General features: G+C 44.6%; 1 protein-coding gene across 8 annotated transcripts in view; it reads right to left on the reverse strand.

Annotated features, from left to right (window-relative positions):
• Positions 1 to 4,315: 4,315 nt before the first annotated feature.
• The window catches only part of USP28 (ubiquitin specific peptidase 28), a 44,558-nt gene continuing 31,119 nt past the window's right edge, over positions 4,316 to 17,754 (reverse strand). For 7 of the 8 annotated variants that reach the window (XM_054004867.1, XM_054004862.1, XM_054004863.1 and 4 more), the window contains 9 exons: positions 16,755 to 16,894; positions 16,376 to 16,561; positions 15,120 to 15,215; positions 12,788 to 12,966; positions 12,617 to 12,695; positions 11,908 to 11,987; positions 10,331 to 10,454; positions 9,007 to 9,205; positions 4,316 to 6,816 (listed from right to left, as the gene is read on the reverse strand). In XM_054004867.1, the coding sequence (XP_053860842.1) occupies positions 6,641 to 6,816; positions 9,007 to 9,205; positions 10,331 to 10,454; positions 11,908 to 11,987; positions 12,617 to 12,695; positions 12,788 to 12,966; positions 15,120 to 15,215; positions 16,376 to 16,561; positions 16,755 to 16,894 (1,259 nt within the window). In that variant the 3' untranslated portion in view covers positions 4,316 to 6,640. The remainder of the gene's footprint in view (positions 6,817 to 9,006; positions 9,206 to 10,330; positions 10,455 to 11,907; positions 11,988 to 12,616; positions 12,696 to 12,787; positions 12,967 to 15,119; positions 15,216 to 16,375; positions 16,562 to 16,754; positions 16,895 to 17,754) is intronic. The other variant, XM_054004868.1, reaches the window with a different exon arrangement.

The following is a 17,754-nucleotide window of genomic DNA, read 5'->3' on the forward strand; positions in this document are numbered from 1 at the left end:
ATCCCATAATGATTTACAGGATGATTAGCTACTTTTTTGTCCATAAGACATTATTAAGTCTTGCTATTTGTTTTGTCTTCCTGTGTGTTTGTAAGTTTTAAAGAGCAAAAGCTTTTTCTGAGACTCTTGCAAACTGAGCCTGGCACTATAAAATCAGTGAGGTGAACACAGAAAACTAAATAGCACTTCATATTTCTAGCAACATTTAAATGCAGCATGTTATTGATTATTCTATTTGAGCATCTTTGGAAATTTCTGATAGGATAGTAACTTCTGTACACAATTCTGAAGGTTATCGCTCCTTAACTGTCCATTGTAGGGAGACAAGGTGGGTGAGGAAATATCTATCTATACACAGGGATAAATTCCACCACATAAATTATTCAATTTGATGGCAACATGTTTCTGTGCTCTCAAAAAGTAACTGCATCTTGAACAGCATCAAAGGAGAAGATGGGGATGCAGGATTTTAACTATAAAGAGCAACGCTGCAGTATTTTTGTTCATCTAGTGAAATGTTCTTAAAGAAAGTCTGTTTATACAGTTTCATGCATTTTCCACATCCATGACAGGTGCAAAATCAGAGGCATATATTTACTAGTCAGTGAAATCATAAAAATATCAGACCCACAATTAGAATGTTATCCAATTTAATTCTTTTTTAGATCACTTGTGTATAACAATTAGAATGTAACTGTTCCTCTAAAGATCTCCTAAATTTTTATTTGGCTACCAAAAAAAAAAAATGCTTGTATTCACTTACTGTTACTACTAATAGAGTTATATATAAGAAACCTGTTAAATACTCATTTTGCCTGATCAGGAGTAAATCTGATTTGTTATTTTTAAAACCTTTGCTTACAATGTCTGTGACAATGAGATCAATCCAAGGAAGCCCCCATCCAAAACCAGAATTCTTTTGAGAATCAAAGTAGTTCACTTTTGGTTTAAAAAGTTTGTTTTTGCAATTTGCAATTCGTCCCAGCATAGATACCAATATGCAGAGAGCAAGGTTATTCGCAGAGATTTTCCTAGCCTGGCTGAACCCAGGACATTTTAGAAACTTTGAGGACAGGCCAAAAAATGAACGTTAGGGAGCCTGCCAGAGCTTCCTGAACAATCCACCCTCCATCAGCCTTTCAAATCTCCCAATCGCTACTTGAAATGATGCATGTATTTCTTTCATGAATGGGAACTTTGCTTGTATGGATAATTCAGGATGTGGTCTCACAGCCTGATCCAAGTCAACAGAAGGTCTCCCCATTTTCTCTAATAGGTTTGGATCAGTCCCAAGTGCATACATATTAGAACCTTAAAATTCATGTTAAAAAGAACTGAAAGGAACCCACCGAAAATTCGGAACGACATTCTTCTTCAGCCAATTCTGCTGCTCCCAGTTGTCCGTTAAGTATGTGCGAAAAAATGATTGTTGTTGCTGCTGCCTTCACCTCCCACTAGCTTCCCCCTTTCCCTCCCGCTGCCCCACACCAAGTCAAAATCCCGTATTTGTGGCAACACAGCTGGTTGCTGTGGAAATTAGTCGATGACAGACAGTTTAGGAACTGTAAAGAGCAGCAGCGAAGAGTCCGATTTTTGGAACAAGTATCAAGAGATGCAAAACGCAGGGGCAGGAGGGCAACATTCTTGGCTGGTGGAATGTGCTTTTCGAAGATCTACACAAACTGTTCGCTACTTTCCAGGGGCCTGACAAACCCCCAAAGGCAAAAGAGACTCTTAGGTGTTGGCTGTCACTGTCATCCGCACCCTGGGGAAATCAACGTAGGGAGTGAGGGGGGAGAGAAGAGAATTGTGTGACAGCCCAGATTTTTTAGCGTCAGTAGGCTCCCTTTATGCGTTTGTGGCTTTAAAGCCTGATCCAATGTCAATGGAAAGATTTCAATGGAATTCACTGGACACTGGATTGGGCTCTTCAAGCAGATTAGTGTTACAAGTAAACAAGTCCTTTAATTTCCTAATATTTGGTTTTTGCTGTGTGTGGAGTTGGAGGTCTATTGTTCATATATTTTTGGTAGTAGTTTAATGGGACAAATATCCACATGACTGTACGAACAATGGCACTCCGTGTACATTAGGATTTCCCCCAATCATATCCTATTCGGTCGCAGCCAAACTGGCTTTTTGCAGGGGTATGACTGGTTTAGTTCTTGCACAGAGGGGTCTTTAAAATTACACACCCTCTACTAAACTCTCAACATAGCACAGTGGACATGAGGGAGTCTAGAGCGGCGGTGAACAGCAAATATTGTTAGCAGGGTCATGGAGTAAAGACTTGATGAGAAATTACCTATATGGCAAAACAGATAGGCACTTTGGGGACAGGGAAGACAAAGCGTTAGGGATATCTCAGAACCCCGTGCACCACTCCTCCAACAAGCCAGACTTGAAACTACCAAAAACGGAGGTCTCTTGAGAGTTTTAGTACTAGATGATAACAGAGAGTAGCTAGGAAACAAGAGAATCACCACCATCCCTACTTGCAAAAGCAAGCCATTTAGGACAATATGAAACACAAATAAGGCCACAAAGTTGAAATATCCAAGGCCCTTGGCTCCACCATCACCCCTTAAAAAGGTAATGGTATGTGACTATCCCTGCACAGTGGTAGGGTGGTTTCTTTAAGAGTGTTTTCAGTTTTGACTCTATGTTAACTGGGGAAAAAGAGGGTGAACCCCAACTCCAAAGTTAAATAACCAGGTGAGGGTGAAACAGGCAAAGTGAGTCACCCTGTCATTGACAACTAATCCTCACCTGTCTGCATTCAAACAGAACTCCACCAATTATTACTATTTTGCACTCTTAACCTAGCCCTATAAATGTCTATCTTCAATTTGCCCATCGAGTCCCCATCTGGAAGGTATTTTATTTTATTTTTACAGCTGTGTTTTGAACTGTTGGAATAAATCTGTGTTTTGCTAGGGAAATGCTAACAGAAGCTTAACTATAAAAAGGGTAATGGTTCTGCTATAATGCAGATTTATGTGAGCAACTGAATATGAAACTCAAACATTTCAGTCCCAAATGAATAAACAGTTTGGCTGCAGGAGCTTACAGTGTTTCTCCTTCCTCTTTGCTAATTTAATCCAAGTGAATTACTCACTGCTGTGTGCTTCGAAATGGCTGTTTCCTGATGGCATTCTGCATATAGACAGCCAACTGCAGAACGACTCGAAATAGAAAGGGGTTCAAAGTGGGGCTCTCTAAAGGAATTTCTCTTGGGTGGCCTGTCAAAATAAGCAACCTGCGTGTCAAAGTCTCTGGAATATGTACAGCGGAGGACAGGCGGGTGAAAGAGCCTTAGGTGACCCAGTACTCCAGGTGGGTGAACTTCACCCAGAAGTAAGATACAAAAAGCTTCTCTACAAGTGGCTCCATTTGTCTAGACCTCAATTCTTGCTAGATGGGCTGATGTACATCTGGACAAAGAGTACAACCACCAGGAAGGATTTGTCTCCTATTGAAATTTGTCTCCTACTGAAAAGCTAATTCAGAGCAAAAGGGAATGTGCAACTACACTTATACTATTTATCTTGAAGTAAAAAAACCCCACAACCACCTGGACACAAAGTAAGTCAGGAGAAAAACGACAGCTCAAAGCTACTCAAAAACTACAGCTAGCTTCACCCTTATTTAACTTACATTTAAGAGAACTCAAGAGACTCTGATACACTAGAGATTCAGCTACACTGTAACTTGTAATCATTTTTAACACGTTAAACAAGATTGAAAACTGTAGTGCAGACAAACAATAAATGTTTATGCTAGTTGTTTTTAAACCCTAGGTTTGTTGCTAGCCATTTTTAACCCTAGGATAGAACGTGACTTGTACCATATTTTTTTCTTTATCTACACTACAATTTACAGCATGTTAATATGCGATTACAAACTATAGTGTTGCCAAGTCTTTAGTGACAGATTTGTTAAATGTTGATGAATGATGGGTTGAAACAACAGTACCACCTTTGGCTAACAATAGAAACTGTACAGAACCATTTTCTCTCTCTTCTTACACGCAGACATAGAGAGAGAGAGAAAATCCCCAACACACCACCCAGCAAAAAACAAAGCATAGAAACCTCTCTGCCACTAGGTGTCATTCTTTCTTCATTGAGGAACTAGCACAGGTTTGGTAGGTCAGCCTCAAAGCTTTCTTGAAGTTCCGATCTTTGTAATTTAAGAAAGTTTAAAATGATCTTGTGGGCCAATGTTCTCATTTCTTCTGTTCTTTCCAAGACATAAAAGTGTTTTAAAACTTGACAGCAAAGGAAAATAAAACAGAGAGGGAGCAATTTCACTCTAAAATAAAACAAATGTTTTTATTGCACATTTATAAAACCTGCATAGTCCTATCAAATAGGAATTCTCTTCCCCATTTATTCAGAACATTTTGGTTTAAACAATTTTGTCTATTCAAATAAAACACAGACTGCCCTTAAAAAGTGTCCAACTGTGGTTCTCCCCCTCACTCCCCCAGCACATTTTTACAAAAAAAATACAAATATACATGCTTTTACGCAGGGCTGGCTTTAGGAAGTGCAGGGCCCAATTCAAACATTTTCAGCAGGGCCCCGGCAGGGATGACTAAAAAAAAAAAACCAAACAAACCATGTAAAAAAAAGCCTTTCATTTCTTAGCAACCGGTTCCCTATAAAAAGTTCTGATTTAAGGGATGTGCCACAGTATGTATTTTTTGTACCAATAGGGTTACCATACGTCCCGGATGGCGATTTCGGAAAAATACATATGTATGTTAACCCTACCTACAGTTCTTTTTTAAAAAGATGGGCCTGAACTAGAAATGAGCTCCTTTTCACGTGTGTGGGTCCCCACCACTCCCTGGGGGTGTGCTAGGGTGACCAGATGTCCCGATTTTATAGGGACAGTCCCGATTTTGGGGTCTTTTTCTTATATAGGATCCTATTACCCCAACCCCCTTTCACACTTGCTATCTTGTCGCCCTAGGGTGTGCACATGTTTGGGTCCCAGCTGCTCCCTGCCCCCCTCATTGAAGCAGGTGTGCAGGGTTACTGCCCTGGGAACTTCAGGGCACCACTGGACATGAGGCTGGCTGGAGGCAGGGTCTGGCTGCAGGCAGGGCAAGGAGTCCGGGGCTGGCTGGAGACAGGGGTGTGTGGGGCGGACTGGCTGGCTTCAGGCAGGGAGACAGGGGGGTGCGGCACGGGTTGGCTGTAGACAGGGCAGGGGGTGCTGGGGTGGTGCGGGCAGGGGGTGCAGGGCTGGCTGGAGACAGGGCAGGGGGTGCGGCAGGGGGTGCAGGGCTGATGCAGGCAGAGGGTGCGGGTACAGCCCACCATGTGCGGTAAGTGCCGCCTCCTCCTCCCTCCCCCACTGGCGTAGCAGCAGCAGCCCGGGGCTCGGGGGCTATCTAAAGGGCCCGGGGCTCCCCTGCTTCCACCGCCCTGGCCCTTTAAATAGCCACGGGAGTCCTGGGGAAGCGGTGGGGCTCCAGCGGCTATTTAAAGGGCTGGGACGGTAGAAGCAACGGGAGCCCTGGACCTTTTAAATAGCCCCCAGAGCTCCGAAGCCCTACCCCAGGGCTCCAGCAGTGGGGCTCCGGTGGCAATTTAAAGGGCCTGGGGCTCCATCCTCTGCTGGGAGCCCCAGGCCCTTTAAATTGCCCCCTGGGGAAGCCGGGCCACCCAGGTACAGCACACCGGCTCTTGCCGGTACGCCATACCGGGGCTTGGGCGCGGGGCCCTCTTAGGGGTGGGGCCCGATTCAGGGGAATCAGTTGAATTGGCCTAAAGCCGGCCCTGCTTTTACGCTATCCTTAGTGTCCAATGCTCAATTTTCTCATCAATAACCTTGGGTGGAGGAGGAAATATTGTCAGATCCGGGAGGGGAATTCTCTTTGGGGATTTTGTTTTCTTTAACCAGTTACTGATTATTAGCACAGTGATATTGTGTACACTGTCACTAATTGCTTTTGTCTATCTCAAAACAAGACATATTTGTTTGACTGTTAAAAAAACAAGAGACAACTTAACTTCCTGTTTGACTTCAATCAACTAAAATATGTATCTGCACACATGACTGACTGACTGCCTGTCTTGCATACACAGTGTGCCATCAATCCTCGCTGTCTCTCAGTCTCCCGACTCAGACTCCTGCCAGCCGTACTTTGCCAAGATCTGGATTTATAAGCTCTTTCAGCTAAGAATTTAGAAAGGTGTGGATGTGTTTGCCAGAACCAAGCTAATAAATGTCACTGATTTGTCAATGAACCATTCTCTTGTGCGGCTGTTGTCACTGTCCCAAGTATCTTGCCTGAGGGACATTTTAGAAAGGGGCAAGGAATGGAGAGACAGTGCATTTTTCATTGTTGTGGAGATGAGCAGCAGCTGTTACTGCCAGCCATATATTGTGCCATCTTACAACAGTGGTTCCTGCCCTTCGCATTCTCATTGACAATTGTATCTTAAGTGCAATACTGCTTTTCATTCCTTTGTATCGACACCAAGAGCATGGTTTACATCTGGATATGAATCGTCTTTATCTACCTATTCTCCTCCCTCTCCCATTCGAATGTTGTCTGACAGCAGGATACTACGGCAATAGGTGGGTTCCTATGTACCGCATCTAGGGCTGGAAAGCTGGAAGTTTATTTGACAGTCACAGGTGCGGCCCCATGAATGGACTCCATCACGGCTGCGAAGCGGCTGCAGAGGTCGTAGGGGGAGTTGGGCCGGATCTTCGGGGGTTCTTTTAGAATGACGACCTCTGCAGAGCAGTCCAGGAGCCTGGGGAGCAGTTCGCCCAGCTTCGTTTGCAGGTTGGCTGTGGAGGTGGAGGAGGAGGAAAGAGTCAAATGACCTGGAACAGGCAGTTACAAAAGAAGGCCAATCGCAGCAGGTTTTAGCGTTGCAAGGAAAAGCAGCTGCTACGCTTTTTAGATAATTATCTACCACAGCCAAAAACTGCTCACCTCGAGCATACAGATGAGCATTGTTTTATGGAGGAGAGACAATGTCTGGTCTATTTAAGTCCTGTATCTTGGCTCTATCAGTAGCCAATACCATATGGTTCAAGGGTGCGGGGGGAGACCACACCAAACTCCTCCCCTCCCTCCCCCCTAACACACACAAACTATCGTACACTATATCACAACCTAGCTGCTTGGCAAACCAGTGATGTGACGTTACTAGGAATATAACTGGCGTATCTTACCAGTGTCACTACCAAACAGGCTTTCCTCAATCCAGGCCACTTTACATGGTCATCTCAAACCTAAGTCTCTAACCTTGCAATCTCAGATTTATGCACTACATCTAGTATAGGCCAAGCATTATTCAGTCCTTCATGAATGACTACCCTCCAAGTGCTGACCCAGTAAACTCCAACAACACACAACGAGTCAAATTTGTAATCATCTGATAATGCAAAACCAAAAGTAGACACCCCCTTCCCTGAGAGTGATGGGAATGTAGCCCCAACAGAAGAACAAGCAGAAAAGGGCACAGTCCTCTAACTGATGATGTACTGCATAACAAAATTAACCAGAACTGCCAATTACTGTAAAAAAAATTCTGACCTCACTGTCGGGTCAATGGTGGAATGTAAACATTTCTCCTGTGGGAGGGCTGTTCCTGTCACATCAGGTGTTAGCAGAAACTCCTCCCCTATTTCAGCACTTGGCAGGCCAGCTCTCTAGTAGCTCATTAATTTGAGGAGCTCAAGACTTTCCAGGCGAATGTGCTTAAAACCATTATCACAACACCCTTTTCTGCTGCTGACAGATTAAAAATCAACTGACTTAACCTAATGCACAAGCAATTTTACAAGCAACATGAACAGAGGCTGGTGACAACAGCAACACAGTGAGAGATGGAAACTGCTGAGTTCTGCTCCTTTCAAATCTCAAGTTTCACTATTGGGATTCCATTACATGGAGGAGTTTATAACAAGGCCAAATTTGGGGAAGTCCAACTGCTAGCAAATTTCTCCAGCTTTCTACTTTGCACCAGCATTTTGAGAACAATCCTCCATATTTCTACCTCACTTTCCTGTAGCAAGTTTACCCTCTGCTGGTTAAAATAAGCAGTGTTAAGAGTCTCAAGCCTGTTCTCTTACCCAGGCTGAGAGGAGTCATGGCAGCTTAACTTCGGCACATGAAAGGAAATGCAGAATAAACGCAGTTATCCAACACTGAAATTCAGACCCAGAATGACCAGCATCTCCTCACTACACTCTGGGTCTCATGGGCAATTCATTGCAAAGCCTCTTCAAAGCTTGACCCAGCTAGCTTCCCCACCCCTTCCTCAAACCCTTTGGCTACTGTACGTGGATTTGTAGTTATGAAGCTGTACACAGCTAGAAAAAGTTCCTGTCAGTATGTCTCATTTCCAGCATGAAGTCAGAGTGTCTCACATGCCAGCTACATGCTTAGAAGCACAAATGCACTCAGTCAGTTTAGAACCTTTTCTCTCTTATCTTACAGGTGAGCATTCATATACAAGCCAACAAAATCTGCTAATGTTAGCGTGTCCGTGAAATCACTCTGGCTGAAACGTAGGTTAAAGTACTGATCACAAAGAACAGATGAGACCAAGGTGCCTATGTCACATATTTTAAAAAGAACAGGAGGACTTGTGACACCTTAGAGACTAACACATTTATTTGAGCATAAACTTTCGTGGGCTACAGCCCACACGGCTGCTACTCTGAAACATATTTTTAAATCGTTCACTTCTTATATTTCAATGGTCAGGGATCTATTTTCTGTAGTTGTAGGACAAGCAACAATGAAATTGTCCTATAACATATTTCACTCTAAATATGAGCACATGTTTTCAGGCCTAAGTCCAGTCACAAATGCCCAGACACGCTACATATACAGGGCAAATCCTAAGATGCTAGGAAGGATTTTAAATAGGCAGTAAAGTCCTTCTGTAGTTTTGATCTATGGAACAACCTCACCACTCAGAACATAGGATTTTAAGGGAAGCAAACAAGTCAGCAATTCCCTACCATCCATGTCTTCTTGTCCCAGATAAGAGCACCAGCGGTTCCTCATGACCTCAATGGCATCCAGGTCGTCCTTGGAGATGTCATTATTGATAATGAGGTGCATACAGGGGATGATCAGCTCATTCAGGATGTTAATGCCCTCCAACACATCTGCCTCCGCACGGCTTACAAACAAAGCCGCTGCCATGTCATTCAGCTTCTGTGGGAGAATCGGGGGTCACAGACATTTGAAAAAGCCCTGACTTCAGAGCATGAACAGGCTACTGGGAAAGCGGCACACGACCCACGACTCTTCCAGCTGATGGGAATGTATGGAATGCACACGGACTAATGGGAGCTGACGTGTGCACCAAGAGAATGTAACCCTTAGAACAGTGGTCCCCAAATTTTTGTGGTCATCCCCCTCCCCACTTGAGTAGAGGTTGGAAGAGGGCCCGGCGCCGGGGCCATGGTCAGGAGCGGAGCCGCAGCTGGGGCCACAGCCAAGATCGAGGCCACCGCTAGGCCCACGGAGCCACAGAAAGAGCTGCAGCTGGGGGCGGGGCTGGAATGGAACTGGGGGCAGAGCAGGGTTGGGTGGTGCTTCCTCCCCACCCCTTGTGGGGACTGGCCCAGATCCTGCCACACTCTTCCCCCCCCCACCCCCAAATGTGGGCACACCCCACAGTTTGGGGACCACCGCCTTAGAAGGATTAGATCAGAGAGAACATATTGCTCCAGAATTAGCTCTAAAATATACAAATAATTTTGGCTTTGAGACGCTAAGATTCAGATCCAGAAACACCAAATGGATTCCCTGAGATCCAAACTCCATCACTTCAGTGAATTTTGCTTCCTAGATTTTCATAATAGTGATGGTACTTGGGAAGGGGTAGATGCCATGATAACAGGTGCCTCAGATATCATTACGCTGCCCTCAGCAGCCGTAATGGAGCAGGCACTACAAATAAGTCTCAGGCTGCTGCTGCTTATTCCTTTCCCAAGGAAAGCCACATTACCTAGTGCCCGGCAAAAGACTCCCACTGGTGACAAAGGAAGAAGCAACGCTGGCTCCCCACAGGGAGGGAAGAGTCGATATTGCTCTTGGTGAAAAGCAAATGGCTGGCATCCACCCCCTCCCTGAAAGACTGTTTTAATGACAGGCTCTTGTACCCTGTCTGTAAGGAGGTGCATGATACATTTGTCTCTTTGGGCAACCTGGAGTGAAGAGACAATGTGCAGATGTGAGCTGAAATCACTGAGCTAGAAGGGGGGAGTATTTAAGGCTGACCAGTCTACCGCTGAGATTGTTCACTTTCAATTTAAGACTCAGTAAGATACAAACCAAGAGGCATTTTCTTCTGTATAAAGCAATCAGTGATTCATCCACCCCTCGGTTGGGTCCTTTCATGAGCAGGGAGGTGTTACTTTGGTAGGCATACACCAGGTAGGTCAGTGCTTCCTGGTACCTTGGAGAAGGAGAAGGGTGTTAGTAGTTCATCACACCAGGTGCCACATAGTCCAAAAGCTGCAGTCAAGCTGTCCACCCAGGCCAGACTCTCCACTTCTTCCCCAACAGAGACAAACACGTCACCTTCTTAACGGTGTTATTTGCTCCCTTCTCTCTTTTTCATTCAGCAAACCTCTCAAGGGCAGCCCCCATACTAGGCAGGTTAGCTTTCCGTATGCCTCAGGGACGCTTTGGCTTTCTGGTTTCAACCCCAATATTTAGACTCTGGTCTAGAATTCCTCTGGTTTCAGTGGGAACTTGGAGATGAAAGACACTTTTAGAAGTTTGGAGAACAGTATTTTTCTTTAGAGACTCCACGGTTGTATTTAGAGCTGGTCGAAAAAATTCTGATGAAACATGTTTTCATCCGAACTCACCAGTTATCTAATTCTAAACGTTTTTTGAGACTGTTCGATTTAAACCAAACTCCGACAGAGAACCCCCTGACCTGCTTGATTTCCTGCCAACTTACCCACCTACTGGACTACCTGAGAGCAGGACCGGCTCCAGGGTTTTTGCCACCCCAAGCGGTGGGGAAAAACAAACAAAAAAAAAGCCACGATCGCAATTGTGACCTGCGGCACTCCGGCGGCAGCTCCACTGCACTGCTTTCTTCTTCGGCGGGAATTCAGCGGCAGGTGCTTCCCTTCGAGAGGGACCCGCCACCGAACAGCCCAATGTGCCGCCCCTTCCCCTTGGCCGCCCCAAGCACCTGTTTGCTGGGCTGGTGCCTGGAGCCGGCCCTGCCTGAGAGTCGGGGACCCCAGGGTTTCCGTGGCGCCAGGGCAGCCTGCCGAGCAAGCTCTCTCAGAGCCAGGGCTTGAGAATTCCAAAACTTTTAGTTTACATTCCGAACTGGAACAAACCACATTCTGAAATACTGAACTCCTCTGTGAAAAGGAATGATCTTTCTCCATACAGCTGTCTATACGGTATACTGCTTGCAGTATGGGGGGAAAAGCCCAGCTTTTCAGTTCAAAGTTCCAGGGAGCTCTGTTTCTACGTAGGAGTCAAATTGTTTTCAAACACAATGAGAGTTTCATTTTCACCCAACTTTCCCGAGAGCCAAGTAAAGGCAGTTAGTGCGCTAAATCCTCTCTAAGGACCAGAATGCAAAGTTCCACTTGTGGAAAACAAGCTGGGAACTGTGTAAGAGGCCATATCACAAATCCACTTATTAACTCAGCACAATAGTTACACTCTGGCTCAAGGTCAGATCTGAGCCTGTACAGCAAGGAGTACTGGCAGGTCAGGAATCAAGTACTTTGGGAAAAGCACAAGGGCCCCCAAATTGCAATACATAGGGTGCTGCATGTCAGGAGCAAGGGGTGCTAGCAGAGAAGCAGGCGCTTTTAGGTATCAGTTACCCCATAGCTTCAGCCAAAATGTAAATATAATTAAATTAAACCTACTTTCTATTCTGGTAGAGTTCCAACCCTGTCAGCAGGTAAACAGACACCTTGCGAAATAAACTGTAGTCTTCATGCCATTTCTGTTTAGGGTAACAGGGAATATTACAGGTTAGTCAATAACATGCTTTCCCGTATGTCTGGGCCAAGTCCCCCACTCCCAGCAAAACCTGGTATGCTAGCTCATTCAGCCTCTGGCACAGAGAGCTCTTACATGGGACATGAGCTCACTCGAACTGGGGGCAAGTTCTCAACATCCCCTTTGCTTCCCCATACAGCTCAAGAACACATTCACCAAGACAGAGGAGTCTCTGGCAATGTTTAACTCCAAACTGGGAGCACCAAATGAGTCCTCTAGAACAAGTGTGAAAACACAAACAGCTGATGATCTGTTGGGAGGTGCGGGGGAAGAGGTTAGCTACACAGCTCCCAGCTCCCATTCTGATCCTATAGACTGACTGTTCCAGGAGCAAGTTAAAGATCCCACAGCACCTTTCAAAAAGGATAGGGCTAAACTGAAACCCCTGTGTCCTAGTCAGAACGCCTCAGGAAACAGCTCCTAATGCTTCTAACTATATAACGTTACCAATGGGTATGTAATAGTTGCTGTGTTTGTTTGCACAGTCAATGCACTGCCACTATCTTGCTCACTGCTTTGGGACACCTCCAGCACTAAGGCATTAGAGAAAAGGAAAAAGTTCGAGTCCCTTACCTTATACTCCTCCATATTCACATCATCAGGGCCAATCTCCTTCAGCTTAGCTCGTGCTACTTGCATAATGCTAATTGACCTGCTCAGTGCAACAGAGAGAGACATTAGAGAATGGCGAAGCTACAGAATCCCAAATCAGAAAGTCATGATAGTGGATCCCCTGGCACAAACCTTTCATCGTAGCTGAGGTTTCTATCTGCAAACTGCTCCAGGAGGGTCCGCTCCACTACTTGCTTGGGAGCATTGTTCTGCAAGAAGTAGATGAGCACGTGTTGCAGCCGGGGGTCATTGTGAGGGGTTGGGGTCTCTTTGGCCAGCAGATACAGTCTGGAGTACTCTTCATGGAATGCCTATCAAAGTCAAGCAAATGCTAAATGCCTATTCTTTATTAGTGCTGCACACTGAATTTGAAACCTGCAGTGGGAAGGTTGATTACAAGGCTATAACTGTCCTGTAACTTGACAGGATTCGGTGCAGAGATGTCTAACTGCTACTTACATTAGCTGGCAATTGCTTAGGGCATCTTCCATTAGTTTTAGGCCAGAAGGGACCATGAGATTGTCTAGTGTGACCTCCTGTATGTGATATGCCATTATATATCCTCTGGATAACCCTATGCTGAGCCCAGTAACTTCAGTTAACTACAAGAGACTACACTGTTGTGTGCTACAGGCAGAGAACAGGAGAGACCGAGGTGCCACCAATGCCCAAGGCCCCTCTGATGGCAGGGAACTGACTAGGTGAGATAGGCTCAGAAGATACCAGCAGGCAAACCACACCCCATAACGCAATAAAAAGCGAAAAATCCCCAAAGGTCCCTGCCAGGCTGGCTGGGGTCAGAAATTAAATTTCCCCCCAAAAAGGTGATCAGTATGACCCTGAGCATGTGAGCAAGACACACTAGCCAGGTTTCTTAGAGGATTTTCTATACCAAGTCATAGCACATCTCCACCCAACCAATATACCATCTCCACTTTATAAAGATGGCTGAATCATATCAATCTATGCCTTAAGCAAAAACATCACCTTTAAAAAGAGAACCCAAGGGAGGTAGGCACTGGCTCCACTGACTTTCAATGGAGTTGGGTGCCTAACTCCCTTAGGCATTTTTGAAGATCCCAATCCAAGTGTTCATTTTAAGGAACTCTTTAGAGACATCTCAAACCTTTGTTACAATGTGAGAGGAACAAGAATGCAGCTGGCAAAATGTTACTCTGACCAATAATACATGATAGTCAGTAAACCAAAAGCCCCGTCCGATGTTCGTTCTCAATTGCAATTACAGGAAGTCACCGGTGTGATTTAGGACTACCGGAAGCCAATTGGATGGTAGAATGAGTGAATTTTCCTAAGCCCTCTTTTTATTTAACTTCAGTTGTTTGTTTCTCTACAATATCTAGCCCAAACTAGCAATGACCCGCTCTCTGTTCAGGAATATTTACAATATTTACCTTTTTCTAGTCCCTCTTCCCATTGCATAAGCTTAGGAGGACATATTTTACAGAAATTCCTACAGTAAGTGTGTACATTTATGGCCCAAATTTAATTACACACCACATATGGCCTGGTTATGATTAAAATTTAATTTTTATTTTCTGGTGATAATTATATTGAGCACTTATACAGTACCTTCCATTCAAGGGCTCCAAAGTGCTTTTCAGACATAATTAAACCTCACAAGCTCCTGTGAGATAGGTATGGGAAGTATCATTTTTGCACTTGGGGAGAGAGAGAAGTGGAGTGATTTGGCCAAGGTCCCGCAGCAAGTCATGATCAGAGTTGAGATAAGAACTCAGGTCTCTTAACTCTCAAACTGTTGCTTTAAACAGACTATGGCAAATGCACTTGCTTGACTTTACTCAAGGGATGCATTGACTAATGTGACTAAAGATAAAAACATGCATAGGTGTTTGCAGGATTTGGACTTACACTACCTTCCTAACATGCCCACCCACACCTCCCATTTTCGTTAGATATAAACATTGTGGGGTTGTTCACTTAAATGGACAATATTAGGTCTAATCTGGCCCAAAATGCAGGCTTGGGAAGGGGGCAACAACAGACTTTCCCAAACCTAGGACTACTAGAAATATTTCTATATTATTTGCCTTAGATTCCAACGTTTGTACGTTTGCATACGTTTTAAACAAAAACATTGTGTGCAACCTAAACAGTGCAATTTTGTGCTCAAGCATGAGACGTGAAAGGCAAATCAGAGTTTTGAAAATCTTTCCGTTCTTGCAGTCTAAGGGGTTATCTGTAACACAAGAAATGGGTTTAGCCTGACAATCTTTCTTTAATAGAGTCCTCTTAGTACAAGTAATGGAGTGGATAAACGGAAACGTGGAATAGAAAAAAAAAAACTTAGCTGAAAAGGAACTGCACAGGAAGAGAGAGAAGTGGCCAACTCACATCTGTAACATGTTGAAATAGCACACATTTTTCACTGAAGACGTCAGACTTGTGTGTTAAGAGATTTTTAAAAAGGAAAATAAAAGGGTACCTTAACAAGCCCTGCTTCAGACCCATCCCGGTCAAATGTCTGACGGGCTTTAGCAATAGCCAGGATCACACCCTGCATGGCTGGGCTAAGCATCACCTACCACAAGAACAACAAAAAACCCACACACAAAAACAGAGAGGAATAGAAGAAAAGCTGTAGATATACAAGAAAAAAGTACAAAAAAGTTAAAGTTTTAAAGAAAAGTTGTCCAGATCTGAATGGAGATGGGACAACCCAGAGCTGCCATTTGACTACAAATTTAAGTTTATTGTCATTATGTGCAAGTCCACCTCTTGCATGCCCGGCCCATGCTGCTATAGATGTTTGAACCCTTCGCTGTGCCACCCCAACTGCTCCTCCTGCACTCTCTTTCCCCCAAAGTCATCAGTAAGTGAAAATACAGAGCACACGGAACATAACTGGGGAGAACCTTGCAAAACTACCATTTAACATGAGAGCAATGCCTGAGGCAGAGCATTCCACTGTCCTGCCATTACAACACAAGTGTATATTTAATGCAATCAGGTCACATCCAGCTCAACAGATGGAGCTATTGCATTGATAAAATCCTTGAGACAAAACATAAATACTGCTTTATGCAAAGGACAATGCTAAACCCACACCAAACCCTAAAAATGCCCCTGTAAACTAATTGTCTGAACAAATTAGTTCTCTTGCAGACAGATTTGTGTAGCAGATGTGCAACTATACTTAGAAAAAAGACTCTGAACATTTTTAAGGTGTCTGATGTGGTATACTGAGCCTCATAATGGGGCTCTTTCAATTGCTAGCATCAGATACAGGACCTGTGACTGGAAAAGTCACATAGCATTGACTGTATGACATTGTCAGCTGACAATTATGATGATTATGCGAAAAGTAGAATCAAAGCCATTGACTACTGGGTGAAAAAAAAAAGTACAAAAACCTCCTTGTGAAGCCAGGCGCCCTAGAAACACCTTAGATATGAGTGACAGGAAGGAAAGGAAGGAGAGGAAGAGGACTTAAAAAAGAAGATGAGTGTGTGTTTTTACAGAGTCACTTTTCAGACAACTTTTCAAATAGTTTTAAAAAATAAATTGCTAAACGATTGGATCCAACCTCTTTGCTTACTACAGAGGGAAAAATATACTTGAACTACACAGTTTCATGTCAAAACCACTACTCACCACAAATCTTCAGAAAGCCCCAAAGCAACCCACAATTGCAAAGATTAATGCCAGAAAAATAACTAGCTCCTGCACTGGGCTCTGTACCTCCTCATTATATCCATCTGCATCAGATCTAACCAGAATCTTCCCCACTCTGGGGATCTCCACTTCAGAGACCTGTGAGCTAGGCTGGGCAGCAGACTCTGTCCCTTTAGCATCTTGTTGCTGTTCTGACTGAACTGTAAGGGCTGTTTCTCTCAGCTGGGTCTTCGTTGGTTCTGCCTCCTTTGGCTGTGGCAGCAGAAAGAGGAGAAAGAGAATAAGAAACAAACAGAAAACCAAAACCAAAGAGGAAAGTAGAAAGGGATTGGGTTAAATGCAGCAGTGCTGCAGAATGATAAGCAAGTGAGAGAGAAAGAGGTTTGTTAACACAGAGATGCAAAAACAGCGGGCTGCTTCAGGGGCCACGTTCCAGAGTTCTCACCTCACACAGAGCAGCCTCTACACCGTTCTTCTCATAGGCATCAGCTGTATTTGCAATGGCCTGGGCAGTCTGGTCCTTTGCAATCCTGGCATGTTCGGAGGACAGCGAGCGTATGCTGTGTTCACAGCCTGAGGACTGGTCTGATTGGAAATTCAGAGAGATGTTAACATTCAGTAATGTCACCAGGAAAGTACAAATCCAAATGGAAGACAGGAAAATGGTAAATAGGATGGCTGCATGGTACTTTACCTTAGTATTTACCAGGCACAGTGACCAACGTCCTTCCCATGCAATTCCACCTTCTATAACATTGTCACTGGTTGCAGCCTCCTTTGTTACGGAAGCGCCAGCTCAGTTTTCCTCACACACAACTCAACTCTTGGGTAACATTCCAGAAAAGTCAACATTTCAAATGGCAGGTCATTCACTGTAAACTCTATTGAGGTGCATCTACACTACAGCTGCAAACAAGCTTCCCAGCCCAGGGAGACAGATTCGGGCTAGCACACTAAAAATAGCAGTGTGGATGTTGTGGCTCGGACGGCAGTTTAGGTTCTCAAGTTTACCTGACTCCCTGAGCTTGGGTGGCTAGCGCAAATCTCCGCCAGAGCTGTAACATCTGCCCTGCAATTTTTAGTACACTAGCTCGCACTCCATTAGCATGAATCTGCCTACCTGGACTGGAAGGTTTGCTCCCAGCTGCAGTGTAGACGTACCCTAAAAAACCCGATCGAGCAAAGCACTTCATCACACAAGTAGTCAAATTGAAATCAATGGCACTACTCATGTTTAAAGTTAAACACGTGCTTAAGCGGCGTGGGCTGAGGGATGTGCCCAGTGGTTTGAGCATTGGCCTGTTAAATCCAGAGTTGTGAGTTCAATCCTTGAGGGGGCCACTTAGGGATCTGGGGCAAAATCAGTACTTGGTCCTGCTAGTGAAGGCAGGGGGCTGGACTCGATGACCTTTCAAGGTCCCTTCCAGTCCTAGAATCTATGAATT

Source organism: Malaclemys terrapin, chromosome 15, assembly GCF_027887155.1.
Source record: "Malaclemys terrapin pileata isolate rMalTer1 chromosome 15, rMalTer1.hap1, whole genome shotgun sequence".
NCBI lineage: Eukaryota > Metazoa > Chordata > Testudines > Emydidae > Malaclemys > Malaclemys terrapin.